This window comes from Venturia canescens, chromosome 7, assembly GCF_019457755.1.
Source record: "Venturia canescens isolate UGA chromosome 7, ASM1945775v1, whole genome shotgun sequence".
NCBI lineage: Eukaryota > Metazoa > Arthropoda > Insecta > Hymenoptera > Ichneumonidae > Venturia > Venturia canescens.
Genome location: NC_057427.1, coordinates 11,817,972 through 11,838,389, shown reverse-complemented (window position 1 = coordinate 11,838,389; position 20,418 = coordinate 11,817,972). Strand labels below are relative to the sequence as shown.

The 20,418-nt window shown below is 37.5% G+C and overlaps 5 protein-coding genes across 6 annotated transcripts; 1 reads left to right on the top strand and 4 right to left on the bottom strand.

Moving 5' to 3' along the window:
- Window positions 1-286: 286 nt before the first annotated feature.
- LOC122413810 (probable ATP-dependent RNA helicase DDX17) lies at window positions 287-7,158 on the bottom strand. The gene is made up of 8 exons (XM_043424413.1): window positions 6,885-7,158; window positions 5,805-6,164; window positions 4,773-5,426; window positions 4,411-4,583; window positions 4,279-4,338; window positions 1,708-1,953; window positions 980-1,165; window positions 287-778 (listed from the first exon to the last, which is right to left on the bottom strand). Exons 1-8 carry the CDS (start codon window positions 6,899-6,901, stop codon window positions 741-743), a joined length of 1,734 nt encoding a protein of 577 aa, XP_043280348.1. The 5' UTR covers window positions 6,902-7,158; the 3' UTR covers window positions 287-740.
- A 993-nt stretch (window positions 7,159-8,151) lies between these two features.
- Window positions 8,152-11,683, bottom strand: CSN1b (COP9 signalosome subunit 1b). The gene is made up of 4 exons (XM_043424414.1): window positions 11,433-11,683; window positions 11,103-11,338; window positions 8,987-10,234; window positions 8,152-8,630 (listed from the first exon to the last, which is right to left on the bottom strand). Exons 2-4 carry the CDS (start codon window positions 11,211-11,213, stop codon window positions 8,553-8,555), a joined length of 1,437 nt encoding a protein of 478 aa, XP_043280349.1. The 5' UTR covers window positions 11,214-11,338; window positions 11,433-11,683; the 3' UTR covers window positions 8,152-8,552.
- Window positions 11,684-12,018: 335 nt separating this feature from the next.
- On the bottom strand, window positions 12,019-16,712 carry LOC122413808 (peroxidase-like). Of its 2 annotated transcripts, none has more exons than XM_043424410.1 (11): window positions 16,690-16,712; window positions 15,541-15,718; window positions 15,299-15,437; window positions 15,060-15,186; window positions 14,814-14,999; window positions 14,538-14,716; window positions 14,329-14,414; window positions 14,033-14,252; window positions 13,483-13,785; window positions 13,160-13,342; window positions 12,019-13,090 (listed from the first exon to the last, which is right to left on the bottom strand). In XM_043424410.1, exons 1-11 carry the CDS (start codon window positions 16,695-16,697, stop codon window positions 12,357-12,359), a joined length of 2,343 nt encoding a protein of 780 aa, XP_043280345.1. In that variant the 5' UTR covers window positions 16,698-16,712; the 3' UTR covers window positions 12,019-12,356. The 2 variants fall into 2 exon arrangements, with proteins under 2 accessions (XP_043280345.1, XP_043280344.1); XM_043424409.1 differs by lacking the exon at window positions 16,690-16,712 and adding an exon at window positions 16,515-16,652.
- Window positions 16,713-16,962: 250 nt separating this feature from the next.
- Sgf29 (SAGA-associated factor 29) lies at window positions 16,963-18,703 on the top strand. Its single transcript, XM_043424415.1, has 5 exons — window positions 16,963-17,123; window positions 17,235-17,492; window positions 17,597-17,758; window positions 17,841-18,069; window positions 18,211-18,703. The coding sequence occupies exons 1-5, from the start codon at window positions 17,085-17,087 to the stop codon at window positions 18,396-18,398; spliced, it is 876 nt and encodes a 291-aa protein (XP_043280350.1). The 5' UTR covers window positions 16,963-17,084; the 3' UTR covers window positions 18,399-18,703.
- On the bottom strand, window positions 18,479-20,386 carry LOC122413814 (tubulin-folding cofactor B-like). Its single transcript, XM_043424416.1, has 6 exons — window positions 20,152-20,386; window positions 19,854-19,997; window positions 19,445-19,529; window positions 19,145-19,336; window positions 18,912-18,984; window positions 18,479-18,833 (listed from the first exon to the last, which is right to left on the bottom strand). Exons 1-6 carry the CDS (start codon window positions 20,266-20,268, stop codon window positions 18,716-18,718), a joined length of 729 nt encoding a protein of 242 aa, XP_043280351.1. The 5' UTR covers window positions 20,269-20,386; the 3' UTR covers window positions 18,479-18,715.
- Between the last annotated feature and the right edge of the window lie 32 nt (window positions 20,387-20,418).

Below are 20,418 nucleotides of genomic sequence, written 5' to 3'. Positions count from 1 at the left end.
ACAATGAAAATGAAAAAAATTCATATTTCCGAACTCAAAAATCTCTTGTGGAGCTCGCTGATGAGAGGAGTGGGGGAATCAATAAAATACGCAACAGCCAATGGGACGAGTTGCCAGGGCAGGGAAGTTTCGCCTGGTCTTTTATCTCGCTTGGAAAATCGATGGAGCTGTGTTACACGGGGGTTGATACGATGGAAGGAGAGTGGGGGAGCTCGAGTCAAGGACGTTCATGTTAAAGAAACAAAAAACATGTAAAAACTAAAAAATTTCCATTTTTCGCTACTCATTTGAATTTAAACAAATTTTATTCGTTATTACAATTGCATTAAATACTGTACATTGAATGAACTCGTTTCTCTCATATTTATACTATATATATTTGCATATATATATATATGTTTATACGTAAATACAGAGGAATGAATAACCAAGTTGAACAAAATTGTCGTTTTGTTTCATTTTTAAAAGATAAAAAAAGAAATTTATCATTTTCTCGACTAACGAGATTTCAATAAAATATAAACGTTACATTTGGAAAGGAAGGAACGGAAACTTGTGATGTAGACTAAATTTCCTCGACATTAATCACGTTTCGTCTTCGTCGATTTTTCGAGAGTTTCCTCGTCAATCGAATCTCTTTATTTTCAATCGTTCCATATCTTTTCTCACTTCCCACACTTCGTTTTTCTAAGTCATTTTAGCATGTTCATTCTTAATTCATTTCGTCAATCCAAACAAGATCATCTCTCGCTGCTCCAATAACTCTTGCCGATCACTTCTGTGGAATGGAACACATTTCGATGTTAGTTCTAAGCAGTAAAGGTCAGGAGAACGGTAATCGTCAAGAAAATGTAATTTAACGTCAATTCTCAATTTCAAAACTGATGAAACAGAAATGATTTTGAGGATTCCCAATTATTTACGAATTTCGTATTATTCTCATAGTTTTATGTGGATTTGAAAAAATTTTGCAACTTGCCTGTGCGATTATTAATGGGACTACGACTTCGGGAGTAACTACGACTGTAACTCCGCCTGTTGTTGCGTCCATTGTGTTCTCTACTCATGCTTCGACTTCCGCTACGACTTCGGCTCCTCGAATAACTACGGTCTCTTCCGGTTCTCATGCCGCCTCCTCGTCCACGCCATTTGTTTCGTCCTCCACCTGACAAAAAAAGGAAAATTGTTTTCTAAAAATTCATTCGACAGCCATTTTTGTATTACTCTATCACCAATTTGGTAATTCAATTCCAAAATACCCACAATTACACATGGCAAAACCACAACGGAGCGTCTACGGTACTCCAAGAACTCGAATACCGAAAAAAATATATTTTCGAGACAAATTTTATTATCAATTTTGTATTACCAATCGGCTTTGCTAAATAAAAAATTCAGAAACATGAAATTTGTGGAAAATTTTAGAGCTTTTCAGTTTCATAAATTCAAGACAGCCTCAGTAATGAAATAAATTTTGAAACGTCACTCCATTCTAGAACAATTCATAATTTTGAGGAAATTTTTCTAGATATTATTCAATGAAAATCATTTTTTAAGAGATCAGAAAAACAATGTCTCCGATCATTGTTCTGAAAGATCTTGTCCATGAAACAAATAATTTTTCATTCAGAAAAAGCGTACCAAAAATTCGTTTACGCAGAGCTTGTCATAGAAATAAAATTCACAGTTTTTGTAAAAAAAACGTACCACCCCTGTGTCGCCCGAAGCCTCCATTCCTGCTGTCGGCAAGTTCAAGTAATTTGGGGTTGATAACTTGATTGGCTTCCTTCAATACTTGTATCAAGTCGTTCGCTTTATTGGAGTTATTCGGTGTGAAGAATGTATAAGCTGTCCCGGTCTTCTGTCTTCGGCCAGTGCGGCCGATGCGATGAACGTAGTCTTCGGAGCAAGACGGGTAATCAAAGTTGATAACAAACTTGACATCCTCAACGTCTGAAATTTATACGGGGAGAAAGCGTTGACAAAAATACTTGGTAAACAATACACGCGAGACCGTATTTCATAATTTTTTTGTTCAAAAAGAGCATCGTTTCGGTTATCTTAGGTAAACACGTTTTTAAATCCATTTCATCAAAGTTGCACTATCGTTTCATTGTAACGCAAGGTTACAATTTGAGCATTAATCTACTGCGGTTCAAATATTTTCTTTCAATACAATATTGTATGAGAAACTGCGAGAAAAATCAATTTTTCAATTCATTGAATTTGAACGTTTAAAACGTGAACAGTCATTTTTTTCATTTTATTTGAATTCACGATAGTGCTCGCTACACGAAATGTTAGTACGACGAGGAATGGGAAATCGGAATTGGATGAGTGCCGTTACGGAAAAAACTCTTCAACGTTTACTGAAAAAATACATACGCGAGTCTCCGAAAATATTATCCGAATAAAAAAAGACTCCAAATCCTAAAAAAAACTATTCAAATGCACTGATGTGCGTTTATATCAGTAAAAAACGACGGTGAGAAATTTCTAAGCCGACTAACAAAACGCAACAATAACTAGCTCGAAACTACGTGAATTTAAATGAAACTAGGGATAAATCTGAGAAGCGAGTATTCCTAATAATGAAATCAGTGAATATGAACTAAGGAAATGAAGCAAATTTTTCAGAAGCAACAATGAAGGAATAAAAAAACGAACTAAAACGTGATTCGGTAGGGTTTTTTCCGCAACGCAGGAATAAAATATGAGGAAATAAAAGCGGAAATATTTATAGGATTTCGACAATTGATGGGATAGTCTCATTACTAGTTATTAGAACATATAAATTACATGTATATATATATATATATATATATATATATATATATATAGATGTAAATATGGAAAAAAATAAGAATAATAAATATAAGGCATTGGGCGAGTGTCGATAGCAACGTACGGGCACAGGGGCGTGGGCTGTTTGCGCTCGCTCCAGCTACAGCCTCCGGCCGTTTCCGTTGCGAAAGAGGACGCGGCGCGTTTGGCTTTTTTCATTGAGTGCAGAGCATCGTTAAGCCATGTGCCCGCGTAACCCGGTAGTAGCCACGAACCCTCTTATTAGCGTATTATCATTTGTATTTTTTGTTTTTTGTGATTGATTTTTTTGGATTACTCTCGAATATCAGCCATTATTCTGGAAATGGCTCAGACTGGCAAACCGGGTCTAGTTCTGAGATTTCTATCTCTTTCTCTCTCTCTCTTTTCTTTCTCTCTCTCTCACTCTCTTTCTCTCTTATTTTCTCTGATTCTTGTGTACGTGCGGGTGCACCAAACGATCACAGCATGGTTGAGGCCCAAGTGTAACACAGGCGTAGTGAAGAACCCGTGTGTGAGAGATAGTGAGAGACATTTGTGATCAGGCGCGCCATGACAGCGTTGTCAGGAGAAAATAACGACCCCCAACACCACACGTTTTGGGGGGTTCGTTGGGTCCCCTTGATGTGGTCATTCAATGGATCTCTCCCCCATCGGACAACACACTTATCGTTGGGGGGGACGAGGGAAGGCCTCCCCCCCACCCTTCATCGAGCACAATTGACGATTAGAGGCACGCGCAGCAGCCACCGCAGACAATGCAAACCAGTTGTGCACCACCGAATTTTTCAAAGAGGCGGGTCTCGGGGCGACTCCCCATATATTGCTTTGCATTACCCGACGTGGGCCTGCGCGCAATGTGCCTCTGCAATCCAAACAAACATCGAACCGCGTTAGCTAAATAATAGTTTTTTCATATTTTTTTGTTGTTTCGTCGATTTTATGCATTAATTTTTCTTTTTCTTTATTTTACGTTGCAACCACCCTTTTCATTTGAAACAACTCTCTGGCTTCTAGTTTTTACAACATAATAATATCGTTGCTTCTCTTGATTTTTACAGGCAGATTTAAAATTTACAAGTGCTACTTCGACTGATCTTTAGATGGTTCAAGGCAACTGAGAATCGAACCTAAACCCCGCGAATCATTCCATAATAAAATTATTATTTGCTTATTTTTCATTTTTTTTTTTTGAAAATTGCAGTACCCTGCAAGCGGGGCGCGATTGTATCAATTTGCCTATTTGTCATTACGATATTATTATTATTTATCATTGTTCAGAGGCTATTTTGAGATGATTTTTAATCTTCTTTTTCAATTGAATTTTGAAGCAGTGAAATCAAAAAGTTAACGTGATTGCAATCGTTTGAAATAATTCATCGCCATTACAAATGTAAATCAATTGTTTATATTTTTTTTTCTTTAATATGGAAATAAGCTTTGATCGTTACTCACCAAGTCCCCGGGCCGCTACGTCAGTTGCTACTAGAATTGGCGCTTTGCCCGATCTGAAATCTGAAATTTCCGACGTTAGAAAATCTTGTTTTTCCTCCCTCAACATTCGCAGAAATGAAACGATTCGCTCACCTTGCAACACCCAATCTCTTTCCTGTTGTGTTTTATCGCCGTGAATGCATACCGCCGGCCACCCATCTCGCTTCATTTTTCTTGTGATTTCCTCGACTCTTCGTTTCGTCTCGATAAAAACGATCGTTTTGTTCTCTTGTTCGGCCATTATTTCTTTCAAGAGCGTACTCAATCTAAAATTATTTTAAAAAATGATTGTTTAGCATTCGCGCAAAAACAGAATTTGAAAGAGTCTCAACGGAGAGGGTTCTCAGGTGATGAACTTTTCTTCAACGAACAATGTAAAACGATTAGAATTTTGTTGCTTGAGGATTCGACAAACACAATCAAAGAAATGAGATTTCCGTATAAAAAATTCTCACTTGTTCTCTTTTTCATAATCCTGACAAACGTCGATGATCTGCAGGATATTGTGATTGGCCGAGAGCTGCAAGGATCCGACGTTTATTTGCGTGTAATCCTTGAGAAAATCTTCAGCCAGATTTTTCACTTCTTTTGGCCACGTTGCCGACCACATAAGAGTTTGTCGATCGGGCCTAATCTGCTCAATGATTTTCCGTATCTGCGGCTCAAAGCCCATGTCCAACATTCTGTCGGCTTCGTCGAGAACGAGATATGTGCAACGCTTCAGATTCGTTCGACAAGATTCCAAAAAATCGAGCAAACGGCCAGGCGTCGCTATGACGATTTCTACACCTCCGTCCAAATCACGCGCTTGGGCACCTTTTGGCGCTCCACCGTACAAACAAGTATTTCTTATCCCTGATGAATGACCAAAATCGTCAGCAACCTGTTGAATCTGCTGTGCGAGCTCTCTTGTCGGTGCTAACACCAATGCCACCGGACCATCCTTGCGAGACAGCTTTGGCTGACTGTTTATATGAACTATCGCTGGCAATATGTATGACAGTGTTTTTCCTGAACCTGTCGATGCAATCCCAACCATATCGCGGCCACTTAAAGCTATCGGCCATCCTTGAGCTTGGATCGGTGTTGGCTCTTTGAATCCCTGGCGCCTTGAAAAAAAAATATACAAAGATCAACATAGAGTGAAACAGACAGTAATATTTTCTATCGTTTTAGGATTGTTGTCTGTCATTTTCCATTTTTTTTTTTTTTTTTAATCGAATAAATTGAGGATGAGTTTCACAGAGTACGAGCAACAATGTCACTTCTGATATCCTTAATTTGACATTTTTTTCAAAATTCTGCCATAGAAAATAAGAAAACTTTTGAAAAAATCCATACAAGAAGCTTTGACTGAAAGAATTGATGTGTTTTTGATGTTATTGAATGGAGCGTACCAATAAGTATATTTCAAGCATCTTAAAAATGCTAAAAATGAATTTTGGAGAAATTTTAACTTGAAATGAAAATAATAACGAAAATCTTACTTTATTTCCTTGATAACGTAATCTGGAAATCCAGCTTCATCGAATGTAAACACAGGGTTGGGTATGCTTGAGCCACGCAAAGTGATTTCCTTATCGCTTCTGTATTGTTCAATAATTCTTGGATCTCGGTTGTGCACTACGTCGCTAGGAATGTAAAAATCTTTTTTAAAAGGCTCTAGACGATTCAGGTCCCATCGAGGCTTTCGTAAGTTTGCTCCGGGTTGATTTCGTCCACCTCTGCCGCTTCCCATGCCGCTTCTCTCACGAGTAGGTCCGCTTGCCCATCCTCTTCTGTCCCTGGGAGAACGGCTTCGCGAGCGAGTTCGTGATCTCCGTCTTCTATCACGATCTCGACTACGACTGTTTCAAATAAAATTTGTTAAGCATTCTCTAGAAAAAATTTCATCAGCAGTATTTGCCAAAAACGAAAAAATTTGCCACAGATACCAAAAAACAGTCAGTCGATTATTTTACAAAAGAAATTATGGATTTATTGTGATTCTATATTAATTTTTGTATCAGATTGGAATAAATAAAATATTCATCTTTTCGTAATTATGAGAGAAACCATGCATTTACTAATTATCGAATATTCGATTTTTGAAATTGTTCAAATAATCATACATTTTAATGCATTTTCTTATATAGAAATATAGCAATTTCAAAAATAAAGTGTAATACAAGAATAAAACGACACAAGCGTATAAATAAATAAGTAGTAAAGGGAGTACATAATAAAAGTACTTTCACGTGTATAGATATATATACGTGGGGCACAGTGGATTGATTGGGCCATGGCCGCATTGGCGCGTTAAGAAGAAATAGCGACTAAGAATTCATATTTCCTCGAACCTTACATAATTCATAGTCCTCGACTTTCCAAAAGCGAAAAATAGAAATAAGAGTTCATAAAAGCAGTCGACGACGCGTGTGGTTTTTCATTATCTATTCAGAAAGGTTATAGAGAAACAAAAAAAAACAGAAAACAAGTACGAAATATTTGCCAGCTACACGGTGACGAAACGTTCGAAAAAATAGTCACACAATCGAACGATATGAAGTTGTATCACCAGCACTTACCTTCTATATCGTCCCATTATTATTCTTATGAGTTACTTGCACACGCGTCTTTTCCCAAATATTAAATTTAAACACGGAAGACTAAAGTATTATATCAAAATGAGGACATGAGTAAAAAAACTCGTGAATTATGCTGTATATCCGCTTGTGGTGAACGAATGCACACTGAATTTCGTCGTTCTTCGTCTTTCTCAGTGTGTAATCGATGTAAAAAGTGTGGGTGCTGTTACAATGCAAAGTATTATGGATCAGATTTGTGTGTGTACGTGTGTACGACAAATCATCAAGAAACGAGCTACCGAAGCCGGCGGCGTACCCCTTATTGGTAGGGAACGGTAGTATCAGACGCTCTCACCGAACGACGCTACGTGGCCGCTTCCTGCATCACGATTAGTCACGAGATCCGTGCCGCGAATATTCAAAAGAAAAAAAAAGATTTTACAACTTTTTTACTGCTCATCAAAAAAATCTTTTACTTTGTAACAATTCCTGTGCTTTATTCATTATCTCCAACATTGCATACAAAATAAAGTGTCGGTCCACAAGAAAAATCATTTCGCGAATTGTAAAAATAGCGAAAAACTACGAGAGAACCAGAATATTTTCATGTTTTTTCTTAGTTCGTTGTTCAGTTTCATGATCATTGTCTTTCGAAAATTCCGAATGAAGATCCCTAAACATAACAAACTTACAGTTAAAGTTTAACCAACGAAATTTTTCTAAATTGATGTTCAAACTTTTCAAAAAGGTTACATTCAAGCGCTCGCCATTTCGTCGAAAACCATTACTTTCATAATCGGTTAAGACCAATGATCGGGATTTTTATTTTGATATTCTACTAAATTTTTGTTTCGTTGCAAATGCGTTACTACCGGCAAGTTTGGGCCTACTGTCTCAGCCAGTTTGTCAGAACACGTTCAAAACTTTGGCCGGAACTTCGTTACGGCCAGAACTTCGTTGTTCTGTGAAATTTTCAATCATAAAAAATTGTATCCATGATACAATGATGATACATTTTTCCAGCAACATAACCTGATTTTTGAAAGTTTCCCTAAAAAGTTCCCTACCTTTTTTCCCGGTCCTGTCGAATTTAGCAGAAAAGTCCAAGCTATTTTGTGATACAATGAGTATTCGAAAGAAAAATGAAGGAAAAGTACATGTTGGAAAATTTCGTTTAACAGTGTACACGTTCGCTGTCTTTGACGAGTATGCTAAACGCGTAATACGTAATCTCGTAAAGCTCAAATTATCCTCGAGAGCAATATTATAAGCTTCGCTTTTTCTTTTTATTTTCAATAATAGGGTAGCCATGTTTTTTTTATGTACATTACACATATGAAATTAAAGAATCATTAGCAGTAGTTGACGGGTGTTTTGTATTTGTGTATGTGTTTTTTTTTTAATGTATTCGTGTGACGTTTCATGAGGTACGAAGAACCGTCCACTCTGAGCCTGGGAACACAATGGCAAAGTAGGGATGTGTTTAAACACACTCGCACACGATCGTGAGTCGGTAACGATTGGTGATTTTTTTCAACTCTTTTTTTCCATTATTTTTTATTCGTTTTTTTCTTTTTATTTAGTTTTTTTTTTTAATATTTTTTTTTATGAAGTTCGCGTCGTTCTTAAATCGAGTCTGAGGTGTTTTGTCCAATTATTTTCATTTGCTTAGCTTCGCGGTGCTAAGCTGCTGTTGCCCGGGGCTACGGACATTTCACCTCCTTGGTTGCTGTCGCGTTGTGGACACTGAAAATATTAATCAAGCCATTTATCGATATTTTCATGATGTTTTATCATAGATCAGAAAATTCATCGTGATTCTATATAAATATTAGAGAAACTTTTCTAAAAACATTTTGAAAAAATTCTATCGGAAAATATTCTTTTGAACTTCAAGTTGAAAATTTTGATGCAAAAACAATTGGTAAATGATTGTGAACGAATTTTTTCGTTCTATTAATTACTTTAATCGCGTATGAAAGCAAAATACTCGACGGAACGACTATGATAGAATTCAATTCCACCGAGAAATCGTTCGAGATATTAAATATTTGAAAAGATTACTAAGAAATGAATAATTGAATAAAAAAAGAGGTAATTACTTTAACGCGAATTTGATGTTTCAATATTGCCGCTCGGAGGATGAGCATTCTCGTGCGTCTTTGATACTCCTTGCCGATACTAATGCACTTTTCAAAGGTGGTGCTTCGTTGATCGACGTCTTTGGCGTACAATATTTTGTTGTGAGAATCTATCCTCGCTTGTATTTGTCCCTCGAGTATAAGTTGCATCAATTCGTCTTCGAGCGCGGCGACGGTACGATTGAAAGCGACAGCCATGCGTCTCATGTCAGCGCTGAGATACGGGCTGAAGTATTGTATGAGGGCGCGATTTCGTATCTGAGTATACAATAGATTGACATGAGGTGCTATGTACATATCGAGTAATATGTTGTCCTTGATTTCATCGAGTAATTTCAAGCACGAGGCATATTTTGATTCGTAAAATTTAAATATTATGTCGCGCAGCTGTGGCTCAAGTTCCAAAAATAATTTGAACGAACTACTGAATATAACTTGTTTTTGTAGCTCGTGTCTATCGAAAGTGGCTAAGGCGCAAAGGCCACCGTAAAGCGCGACGTTTCCTGGTGAGAGTAACTCTGGATAATCGCAATAATCGAGAGAGGCGTCGAGGAAACGCTTTGCCGCTAATTTATACTTTCTCATTGCCAACGCTGCCAAGCCTGAGGCCACTTTGAGCTTGGTCAACACAAATTGACTGTAATCTTTGCCCAACAAGCCAGGAGCGTTTTCGGCTTTTGCCACAAAGGTCAATACGTGCGTCCAATTTTGTAAATAGACTGAAACCTTGATTACGTTCAAACACATCGTTACTATGTGCTTTCCACTTGTACAATAATCGCGCCCTCTCGAATAACATTTCAACGCGTTCGCCAAATCACCGCAATCCAAATAATGATCACCGAGATCGTCGTGGCCTCTTCTTATACTTTCTTTTATCGAATTACTACGATAATTCTTCAAATCCGTGTCCAACTTTTCCAACTTCAAGGCCGCTTTCTTCGATCTCGATTCTACCCAGATCTGATCTATCGTTGGAATATCCTGGGACGTTGATTGCGCCGCTATGTCTGGCAACCCCGGTGTCGCTATTGCATCCTGTAACTTTTTGTGCAATATTTGGTAAAGCGATACGTTGTACGTCGTCATCACATATGCTATCGCCATTTTTAACGCCTCCACTCGCAGACTCGGACAGTGATCCGCTATGTAATTGAGTCTGTATAGTTTCGCCAATCCTGTGTAACTGTTTGCGTACACCTCGAGATCCTGCAACCAACAAAAATTAGAGATTTCGCATATTGGGGAAAAAAAATCGTTTCTATTTCTTATTTTTTTTATTTCTATTAATTTTGTGATTTTCAAAATGTAACCTTTGGATCCCAATCAACCACTATTTCTATAATCTCAGAGTGCAGCTGTATTTACAAATTTTGACTAAAGCTGACACACTTTATAAATTTATCTTTCAAGCTGTTATTTTCGTACTAAGTTGTAACTGAAGATTGCAGAAATTAATTAGGAGAATTTTCAAAACGATTTTGTACAGCTCAAAATATAATTGAAAACTATTTATAAGCTAGGGAAAGATATAAATATTGAAATAAATAGTTGCTGCTCCTCCACTAAGAATATTAACTATTTGATTCTCCAAAGATTTAGAATCAAATTATGAACTGATCAAAAATCAAAAATCTCAAGTTGAAGAGCGACAAGATACAAAATGTTGTCAATTCACAGAAACAATTGTCTACTCCAAATGAATATAGAATTTTCTCATGTTCTCGAATACTTGTAAACTAATCCAGTAACCATTGCGAATTGATTGATCAAAGCACACAAAACAAACAAAAATTTGAAATTCTCAGTTTCAATGGTTTTGAAATTCTCTATAAAACTTTTTTTCATTTTTGGAGTGATAATCAATACAGATTAAATCTGTAATCACAATCTTCACAAAACAATCAAGAACAACTTGGAATTGTGATACGAAATATCTCATATAACAATGAATGCTTGAAAATAGTTTCTTCTATGGATTCGTTATAGAAAATTTGTTTTGGTATCCAAGGTAACGGATTGTAATCGATAAGGCTCGAATGATTAATTAAATGAAAGAAGAATGAAAAATTCTTACGAAGGTTGGATTCTCAACGATGTAAGGCTCATCTTCGGTATTGTCATTGTCTTCAGGGGGTGCGTCGACCTGCATTGGCTCGACAGCATTGTGCTGTACGAACGAAAACATTTTTTTCGTCCGTTCTCCGCAGCACTGGATTCCAGGAGATTGTTAGTAATTCACGTTGTTATTCCGAGTGTATATTCAGGTCGTTGTACTTCTTAGAGACAAGGAGATGAGAGCACCTGTCAGAACTAACCCCTAACTTGATCGTACCTCTTTCTTTGTTGGTGAAAAATATATATCATATTGAATAAACATTATTTTGAGGCTATACACTAAATTTACCTGATGTATCATGATTCTTTTTCTTATTTACTACGACGACATATTCCGCAGATCTTCGAACAGTAGATTTATCAATATTTAATGCTTGACAAATCCTCTCATTTAAGCAGCTAGGGGTACTCGTGCTTTATCACACACCACCTTTACCAAATGGATAGTTATATAGAAGTATCGGTCAAATTCCGTAATGGATCCTCAACACTTCGAAGCGAATTTTCTCCACAAACGCTACAAGAATCGACTATATCATTTTGAGAAGCCGCTCATCGCGCCGCACCGAACACACTTTTCGAAAGGGTTCAATTGTATTTTTTTTCACCTCCTCGCGTATTATCGACAATTCATTCAACCAAAAATTCCATAGGCATCTGCTAGAGAGCGCCACATTCATGTTACTGGTTTCGAAATTTCTTGTATCGATTGAGCAGTCAAGCGGGAAGTTCAAATTTCATTATACACTCAGTATCGAACTTAACCTCGGCCATCGGGAGTTTGTCGATAAATGTCTTTTGCCGAGCTACCAGCTCAAACCATGATCATTCCCTTTCCTAAATGGTATTTTTTTAAATGTAGACTCATCAGGGGCTTATTATCGAAAAAAATATATTTGAGTATTGTCATATACACATGATGTTGGTATAATGAAATGATAAAATACCTACAACGTTTCCAAGGTTACTAACCAACGGGTCATTTTGGCCCACACAGAGAAGTCAGTTCTCGATTCTCTCGTTATTGATTTAAATGGATGGATCAGTCTGTGTTTCACAATACGAAGTCACTTGACGAAACGAAGAATTTCTGTGAAGTTACGAGCCTCCAGTTTGCCTGAGTTGCGAAGACCCAGGGTAGTGACGACGAAAGTTGTAATTGAATAGCGATTCAGGGTTGATAATGAAGAAAGGAGATAGTGGATTTGCAAAATTATTTGCCAGGATAAATCTGATGATTTCCAGTCAAATGCTTGATTTGATGTTCGGGAAAAATGTCAGCCCAAGCATGAAAATTGAGTTGATGAAAGTTGTTGTTGTCACAGGAAAGTCTCTTATTTTTTAGGCGATCGGGAGCAAGAAATACAAAAGGTTGGATCGTTTGAACGTCGTCTGTCGTATAACAAAGTATCTGAGAAAGTGTAACGCGTTTGATTTGTTTCAATTGCAAGGGAGTAAAGCTATTTTCTTGATTTTCATTTTCAAACCAGAATCTGTCGCCCCTTCGAAGATTACTAAATTGTTGAGCGATGATGCAGGCAAAGGTGGGTCCAACCAGACCACCGCGTACCGGCTTCTCTGCCAAGCCAGCGGAAAACAAATCGATGTCTTCAACGGAATCATAAAGTTTTCGGAATTTCCGAGCTATCGAGGCTGATGTCACTCGTTGAAAATCAATCCAATGTCTGATGAGCGTCAAGCCACAAATTGACCTCCACTCCGCGTAGGTTCGAATTCCATGGTCTCGTCCCCTTTGAATATTAATAGCTGCCAAGTCCATGCCGAACTTGAAGCTCGGAGTTTGGAAGAGATGATTCGTCAATTCTGACGTTATAAATTCATCTCGCCTCTGACAGGGTTGGTTTACGAGTCCAAGTAACAATCGGTCCAGCGATCCAGGAGCATGTAAATTTTGTTGGTTGCTAAATTCTTCGTGAATCGTAACATCTGAAGAGTTTGAATAAACGATAAGAAAACGGTGCATCGTAAAAGGGCAACTTATGAAAGAATACTCACTGTTGAATATCAACTCGTGCTGGCCATCGACTCTGATGAAGTTTTTTTGTACCAAAGAATGACCGAAGCGATAGGCAGCGGTTGAAAAAGTGTTCTCAATCGTCGGATTGATGCTTGGGTCATAGTTTTTGTAATAACCTTCTTTCTCAATCTGCAGATCGTAGATTCGAGTTATGTCGTGTCCTGCAATGATAATATATAAATCCTGTAAAGTGCTCAACTCGATGGAGATAGATTTGGAATCTTCGATTCACTCGTGAGTATCAAATTCGTCATTAATTTTTAAATTGACGCGACGATTTCGGTTTCGTTGATGAACGTACCAAGAACAATTGGCAAATATTCTCGATACGTGATCAACTGTACCAAGGCTCCAACGATGCGTCGGGCTTCCTGATACAATTTTTCGTCGTTCCAGTGCGCATTTATTGCTGCCAGTTTTGTGGCAATTCCGTTGTGTAATCTCAAAAATATGATGTGCAGGGACATGAGAGCTGGCTGTTCACTCAATCGACCATCCCCAGCCTTAAAACACTTTGTCGAAACAGAGCCTTGCCTGCAGGAATCAGTCTCAGGAAGCGATGACGCAGGTTGATGGGCTTGAAGCAATCCGTACTGCAGCCAGCCTGCAATGCAGCAATTGTTCGAGTTAGTAACGCAGTCGAGACTCTTCGTTTGGGGAAAATCAATCAACGGCGAGGAATTTAATGAGATAATTTAGAAAGTTTAAAAAAAAAGTCCAAATTGGAACTCTGAATTTAAATGGGGAAGTGGAACTCAAACGAGCTCTCGAATGGGACTTTTCAGGACTTTTTTTCAAGGGCTCCTGTCAGAGTTCCAATTGAATTCTCATGATGAAAACAGTTGACCAACCGTGACGAAAGAGACGAACGTTGTCACTGTGTTCAACGCTGCTGCCATAGACCATGGAGGCATCCAGGTAGCTCGTGGCCTGGGTCAGTTGTTCCCTAGATCCGAAAGCACAATTTTCCCTGGGGGCTGGACTGCTCCGTACGAATTCCAAACATCGCACTCCCAATGGGCCAAGGTAACTGTCCTGTGGAGACACGGGTATTGGGAGGCAGTCCGGATGCTGGAAGCAAGAAAATGTGATGAATTATCATTAGAAAATTTGGAACTATAATGAGAATTCTTGACTTCGTATTCACCATAAATTCTGGGAGTAGGAATCCCATTCCGCCGTTCAGGCAGCACTGAGGAAACTGACCGTTGAATCCGGTACTCTGTGCTGTAGCTAATGACATTCAAAGCCATCAGAAATCACAAAACTGATTTTTTCAGTAGCAATCGATCGAACAGCCAAAGTGCACGTTCTCTATCAAGAGACCCTAAAATTTGTCAGTTACTTTTGACCTACCAGTAATATCATGATCAACGAACTGGCCCCATTGCATCAGCATGTGTGTTATCGTGTCCAGAGAAACATTTCGGTCTTCGTGAATGATATTTGAAACGTCTCTGGGACTGGGGAGAGGATGCCCGTTAACTGAACGCCTAATTTCTTGTATTCCATCGTGATAAGCGGCAGGCACAAATCTGAAAGTGGAAATATTGAAGAGAAGGAAAAAAAAAGGATGAAAAAATCTGAGGTCAAACTCTTCGTTTGAATCTGCATAAAATCCAACGTTCGTACCTTACCATTGTTGACATGGCAGAACCCCACCACAACTCCCTAAGATTGTTACAACTTCCATCAACGGTTCTGAACCTCAAGCTGGCTGGTGGACACTGAGGGACTCCCCTCCGTGGGCACTGTTCAGCGAGCACGTTTCTTTCAGTGTTCTGACGACTGATGGAGACAGTTGAACCATTGGCAAGCCTGCGAACGTACACATTCAAATTTCTACTGGCAACACTTGGCAATACTTCTCCAACTTACTGTTTTTGTAATGCAGTGGAGCCTGCTAAAGCAGCGTGTGCAAATGTCGCCAATCGTTTCGCTTCTTTCGACTGTCTATTAAAAGTAGCGACAAACTGTGCAGGGTGGTCCAGCCCCAAAAACAATCCTGTAGCGTGATCGATAGAATCGGAATATCACCAAGTGCCGGGCTAATTCTCAAGCTTTTTATTTTTTTGGTTTTTTAATCAACTTTTTAGCAAAATTCAAAGTTTACTGACCTAGGGAGTGCAGTTCTTGTTCCTTGGATGAAAACTGCTCTTTTATTTTCCAGAAGTCGGGATCATCAGCTCCCACGGAGTCTTCACTTTGAGGAGGGGTTCGTGCAGAATTATTAATCGAATTAGCCTCTGAAACAAGCTTTCATTCCATTATTCGTATTATGTTAATTTCTCATAATGCTTCGATGCGCTGATCATTTTTAAATTAATGTGCAAAAATAAAAGAAAAGATTTTCGTATACCACGCTGTTTCCCTGCTTCGTTATTTTTGGTAGAAAAGTTGCATTTTTAATAGACTCTCGATGTCCCGTTTGATTGAGAACCTTATCGTATAATCCGGAGGAATCAAGTTCCGCGCTGTATCCTTCATAATTTCTTCTTAACTCTAACGATGTCGTGATCAAAATGAAGCTCATAAATCTGAAAAGAGTCAATTTCTTCGAATAGAATTCCCAGCGGGATCCGAGCGATTTTTTCGTGAATTTTGTAAAGTGGGTGTTGTAACGAAAAAAGAAATATTTGTTTGAATTTTTAGCAATCTTCATGAGGTGCCTGAAATAGAAAGTACTGAAGAATGTTTGAGAATTTAATGAGGATTTTGATTTTAAATTACGTGTTCTAACATAGCCGAGTTTACTCAGCTATTCAACGTTCTACGATACCCCGAACGGGGTACGAAATACACAACACCCTGAAAGAAGGGTTGACTTTGGGTATCATGAAGCAATTCAGCGGAATTTATCGTTGGATGGAGCACGGACCTTGTGCGAGAAAAATGTGAACGATCTGCGCCACTCAACGGCTGTTGCGTGAAGTAACGGGTACAAATAATATGCGGAAATAGTGAAAGGTTCGAGTTAACAGTAAATCATTACACGCGTTCTCTAGAATTTGGCACGCTCACCGGGTATTCTCGCAAGAGAGACAAAGAATCTTTTTTTGTGTTTTTTACTGTCCGGTGATTTTCGTTTAGTCATTTTGAAAAATTGATATCCCCCGCATTTCGTTGTTTCAAATGGGATGGCATGAAATGACATTCGCCGACGTTCGACATAGCGTATACTTTAAACTATAGAAATTGTTGATGGTTTTCTCATTTTCAAATAACAAAAATTAATAAATTATGAAAATTCATTTGCACGGTAAGCATTTTTGTGTATAGACTGTACGAAGTTTTTTTTATTAAATTATACATTAAAAAAATTTTTAAACTTACATGGTCGATCGATACATCGTTCAAATATTCAAATCCAGCGAGAAAATGTTCAAAAAATGTTATTGACAACAAAGAAAAGTTTTTTTTTCGAACTACTAATGTACTATACGGATCCCAATAGCAGAGGATCCAAAGAAAAAGAAAGATTCGCGAGGACGCTTCTTTAACTACCTACTTCTTCATAGCGGCGAAAAACCCGTTCTGCTTGTCGAATTCCAACAGCCCTCAACAACAGGTAGATTTTTAACTTTTTTTTTCTACTGGTGTTTCCACACAGACGACGGACAGTAAATTGAAATATTTGAAGGAATCTCCAGCGATCCTTTTGTTTTTTTTTTTACATGAATGAATTTCCGTTTTTTTAAATTCATTAAAATCCGCAACCTCTCGGTCGATACATTAACGTTTCTCGCGGCGTCCGCTATCAGAAAACGCCAGCTTTCGTGAAAATGACTGAAATCAAAAGATCTCTGTGTTTCTCTAATTCTATGGAATTCGGTATTTGTTTTGTTATGGTTTTGATCATAACATCACGAATTCAAACGATTTTTTGGTATTCCACTAAAAACAATGCCATTCAATACAGATGTAGCAGCTCATCAAATTCAAGTATGTCACTAGATATATAAAAACATTTTGTTCATTTTCAATTTTGATTATTTCGTTTTCAATGATGTCATAAAGTCATAAAAACATAAATCGATGAGCTTATGCTTTTAGGAGCGTTTGAAATATATTTATCAAACGGTTCACGACATACAAATCGAACGTAGTCGTTCCGAGCACAGTTTGAACGACGTTATAAAGGCCCATGAAAAAGTTTCGCCCGATGACAAGCTCACAGCATACTATCAACAAAAATTGCGAAATCTCTACAACACAGCGGTACACGATGCTCAACGGGAAGAGGACTTGTTGCGCAAAGCTTTAGTTAAAATAAACGAAATTCGTGCCATAAGGAACGAACGTAGAATCCAGGTATTTATGATTTGAAAATAATCACAAAGAAACGAATTTTCATCACTTTTTTCTGGGCCATGTGGAGTTCCGTTATATCAGCTAATCAGTCTCTGTTGACAAAGGCACGCAATGCTGGAAACAAGGAAACAATACGACGAGGAGCTTTAATGAAAATGCTACTGAGTACAGCACAAACTTTGCCTTTATACGTTGGAAAATCACCTGGAGCTAAAGCTCCGCCACTTTGTGGTGCTGTGCCAGCGGAATCAACATACATAGCTAAAGTGAGTCCAAGCAAATTTTCAAAAACTCTTTATTATTATGGGAGCGTTTCTCAGGGAAAATAATTCTGCGTTTGTGGCCTAGATGGGTGACATGGTTGCAGCCTTGGTCAAAGGTTCGGAAGAAGAAGAAAACTGGATTCTTGCTGAAGTTGTGTATTTCAACTCCACAACCAATAAATACGAAGTCGACGATATTGACGAAGAGCAAAAAGACAGACATATTTTATCTCGAAGACGAGTTATCCCTTTGCCACTGATGCGAGCTAACCCAGAGACGGATGCACATGCTTTGTTCGCAAAAGGATCCATCGGTAGTGATGATTCAATTTATATTTTTCTAAAATATAATGAGAAATAACGTGAAATATTACTTTTTCATGCAGAAAATACAAGTAGCGAAAATCTTCAAAATGACTTTTCCAAGTGATAATTTAACGTTTGTACTGTTTCAGTAATGGCTCTGTATCCTCAAACCACATGTTTTTATAAAGCTGTTGTGAATCAACTGCCAAACACAGCCACTGAAGAATATGAAGTGTTATTCGAAGATGCAACCTATTCGGACGGCTACTCACCACCATTGAATGTTGCTCAACGTTACGTCATAGCGATAAAAGAGAACAAAAAGAATAAAAGTTGAAGATTTATCGAAATTCCGTTAAAAATTCTGCGATGTTTGGTTTCACGTCTGTTTTCAAGTAATGTATTTCGTTCACAGCATAATCCGTCGCATCAATGATCTTTATTAACGTGGTTTTTTTGGAACACTTCATAGTTAAACTAAATGTATATAAAACGTTTTTGCGCGATCAATGATTGAAAGAATGTATCAAAATTTAAGCCCTAAATGCATTTTTTCAATGTTTATTTAACAAATCGTATTCATGTAGATTTTAAAAGCTTACTGGAATTTAAATAAAAAATAAATATATACGAATCGATCAACAATGAGTTGATTTACATTTCTTCATTGAGATCGTAGTCTTCTTCAGGAAAATCGCCAATTACTACGTGTGCCGGTTTCACGAAGCTACCATATTTCGGTGGACACTCGAAATATCGCTTGCCATTTACTCTGAAAATGAATTTAATTGATTTTTTCTAAACCTCTGGATCGCCTAACGAAAATTCAAAATTTAACTTTTCCACTTACGTGCCGTCGTTTTTTCCTAGTGGTTCGTCGTACTTTAAGCCTACCCACCATCCTTCTTTGAAGTCTGTTTTACCTGAAAATGAATTTTCCCCCATGAATTTCAACGTTTGAGTCCGTTTTTTTAATGATTGAATAAATGATTTATAGAATTTTACGTATAAAGCTCAAATTACTATTTGCTTTCCCTGGTACAACTCTTCGATTCTACTGAATTCTGTCAAATGTTCACTTACCAACGTACATGATGGTTGCCTTACGTTTGGGCTGCATTGGGACTCGTACTTCGCACCTATCACCAGCTTTCATATTTTGGGCCAATTCTTCTTCAATTTGAGCATCTCGAAGTTTTTCTTCCATCTTTCGTTTCATATCCTCCTCATTATATTTTCCAAGTTTATTTTTCTCCAAAAAAGCTTTGACGGTATCTGAAACAAGATTTTTATATGAGTTATTATTATTTTTCAAATATGTTATTTTGATTAAATACACGATTGTCTTGTAAAGTCACGGTGGAAAAAGTTTTTTTACTCCACCTGATCGCTTGGAATATTCCTCTTCGGATATTTGGAATTTTTCAACAGATGCCAAGTTGTCCACAGGAATTGATGTGTCTACTACCTATAATAATTTGAAATAATTCAAATTGATGACTAGCAAATTTTCTTTCGTATGCTCAACTTGTTTAAAGACAAAATACTCTAAAAAAATATTGGTGTATCATATGATTATAAAAAATTTTTGTTTTGAAAGGTGAGAAAATTTGTCAAAGTTTTTACTTATTTTTTTCATCAAAAGTGATATCAAAACTTGTGCAGATTTTTTATGGTTTGTTATCATTCTAGAATTCTGTGCAGTCATTGGTATCCTTTAGGAAATGTTCTAGTAACAGCAAAAAGCAGAATGGAAAAGTAAATGGCTCTGCATTGATTACCATGGACTTACATGAATTCTCATTCCGCTGTCAATTGGATAAGATCCCAATAAACGAGATCCTTCGTTTGGCTGACAAACCAATTGATTTTTTTTGTCATACGCTTCAAGACGCATTGTTGCTTGATTTCCTCCCGTCAGTAACTCTAATTTTCCCTGGAAAATACAATTTGGACGAACAATTCAAAAAAGTTCCATCAGGTTTGGAGTAAAAATAAAATTGGTTGAAATTGTGACATTTTGTGAGAATAATATCTAAAGGACGTGCTAAAAAAAGGAGAAAAATTGACAGAATGACATGAAATCGAACCTTAAAATCATCGATCGTTATTGACTTTTGAAATCTTCTTTCGGCACAGCACAAATCATTGCCGGAATTAGTTATATTTAAAATAACAAAATCACATGTTGGTATAAAGTTCGACATGTTTGCAGTGCAAAAAGAAACTCAGTTTAGTCTCAATCCTGTTTGCAATTCAAACGCTACAAATATATGATACAATGAAAAATAGTTGGAGTTTGGAGTGTTGAAGTATGAATATATCGTAGAAGGACCATAGAAATTATGAAGAACAGA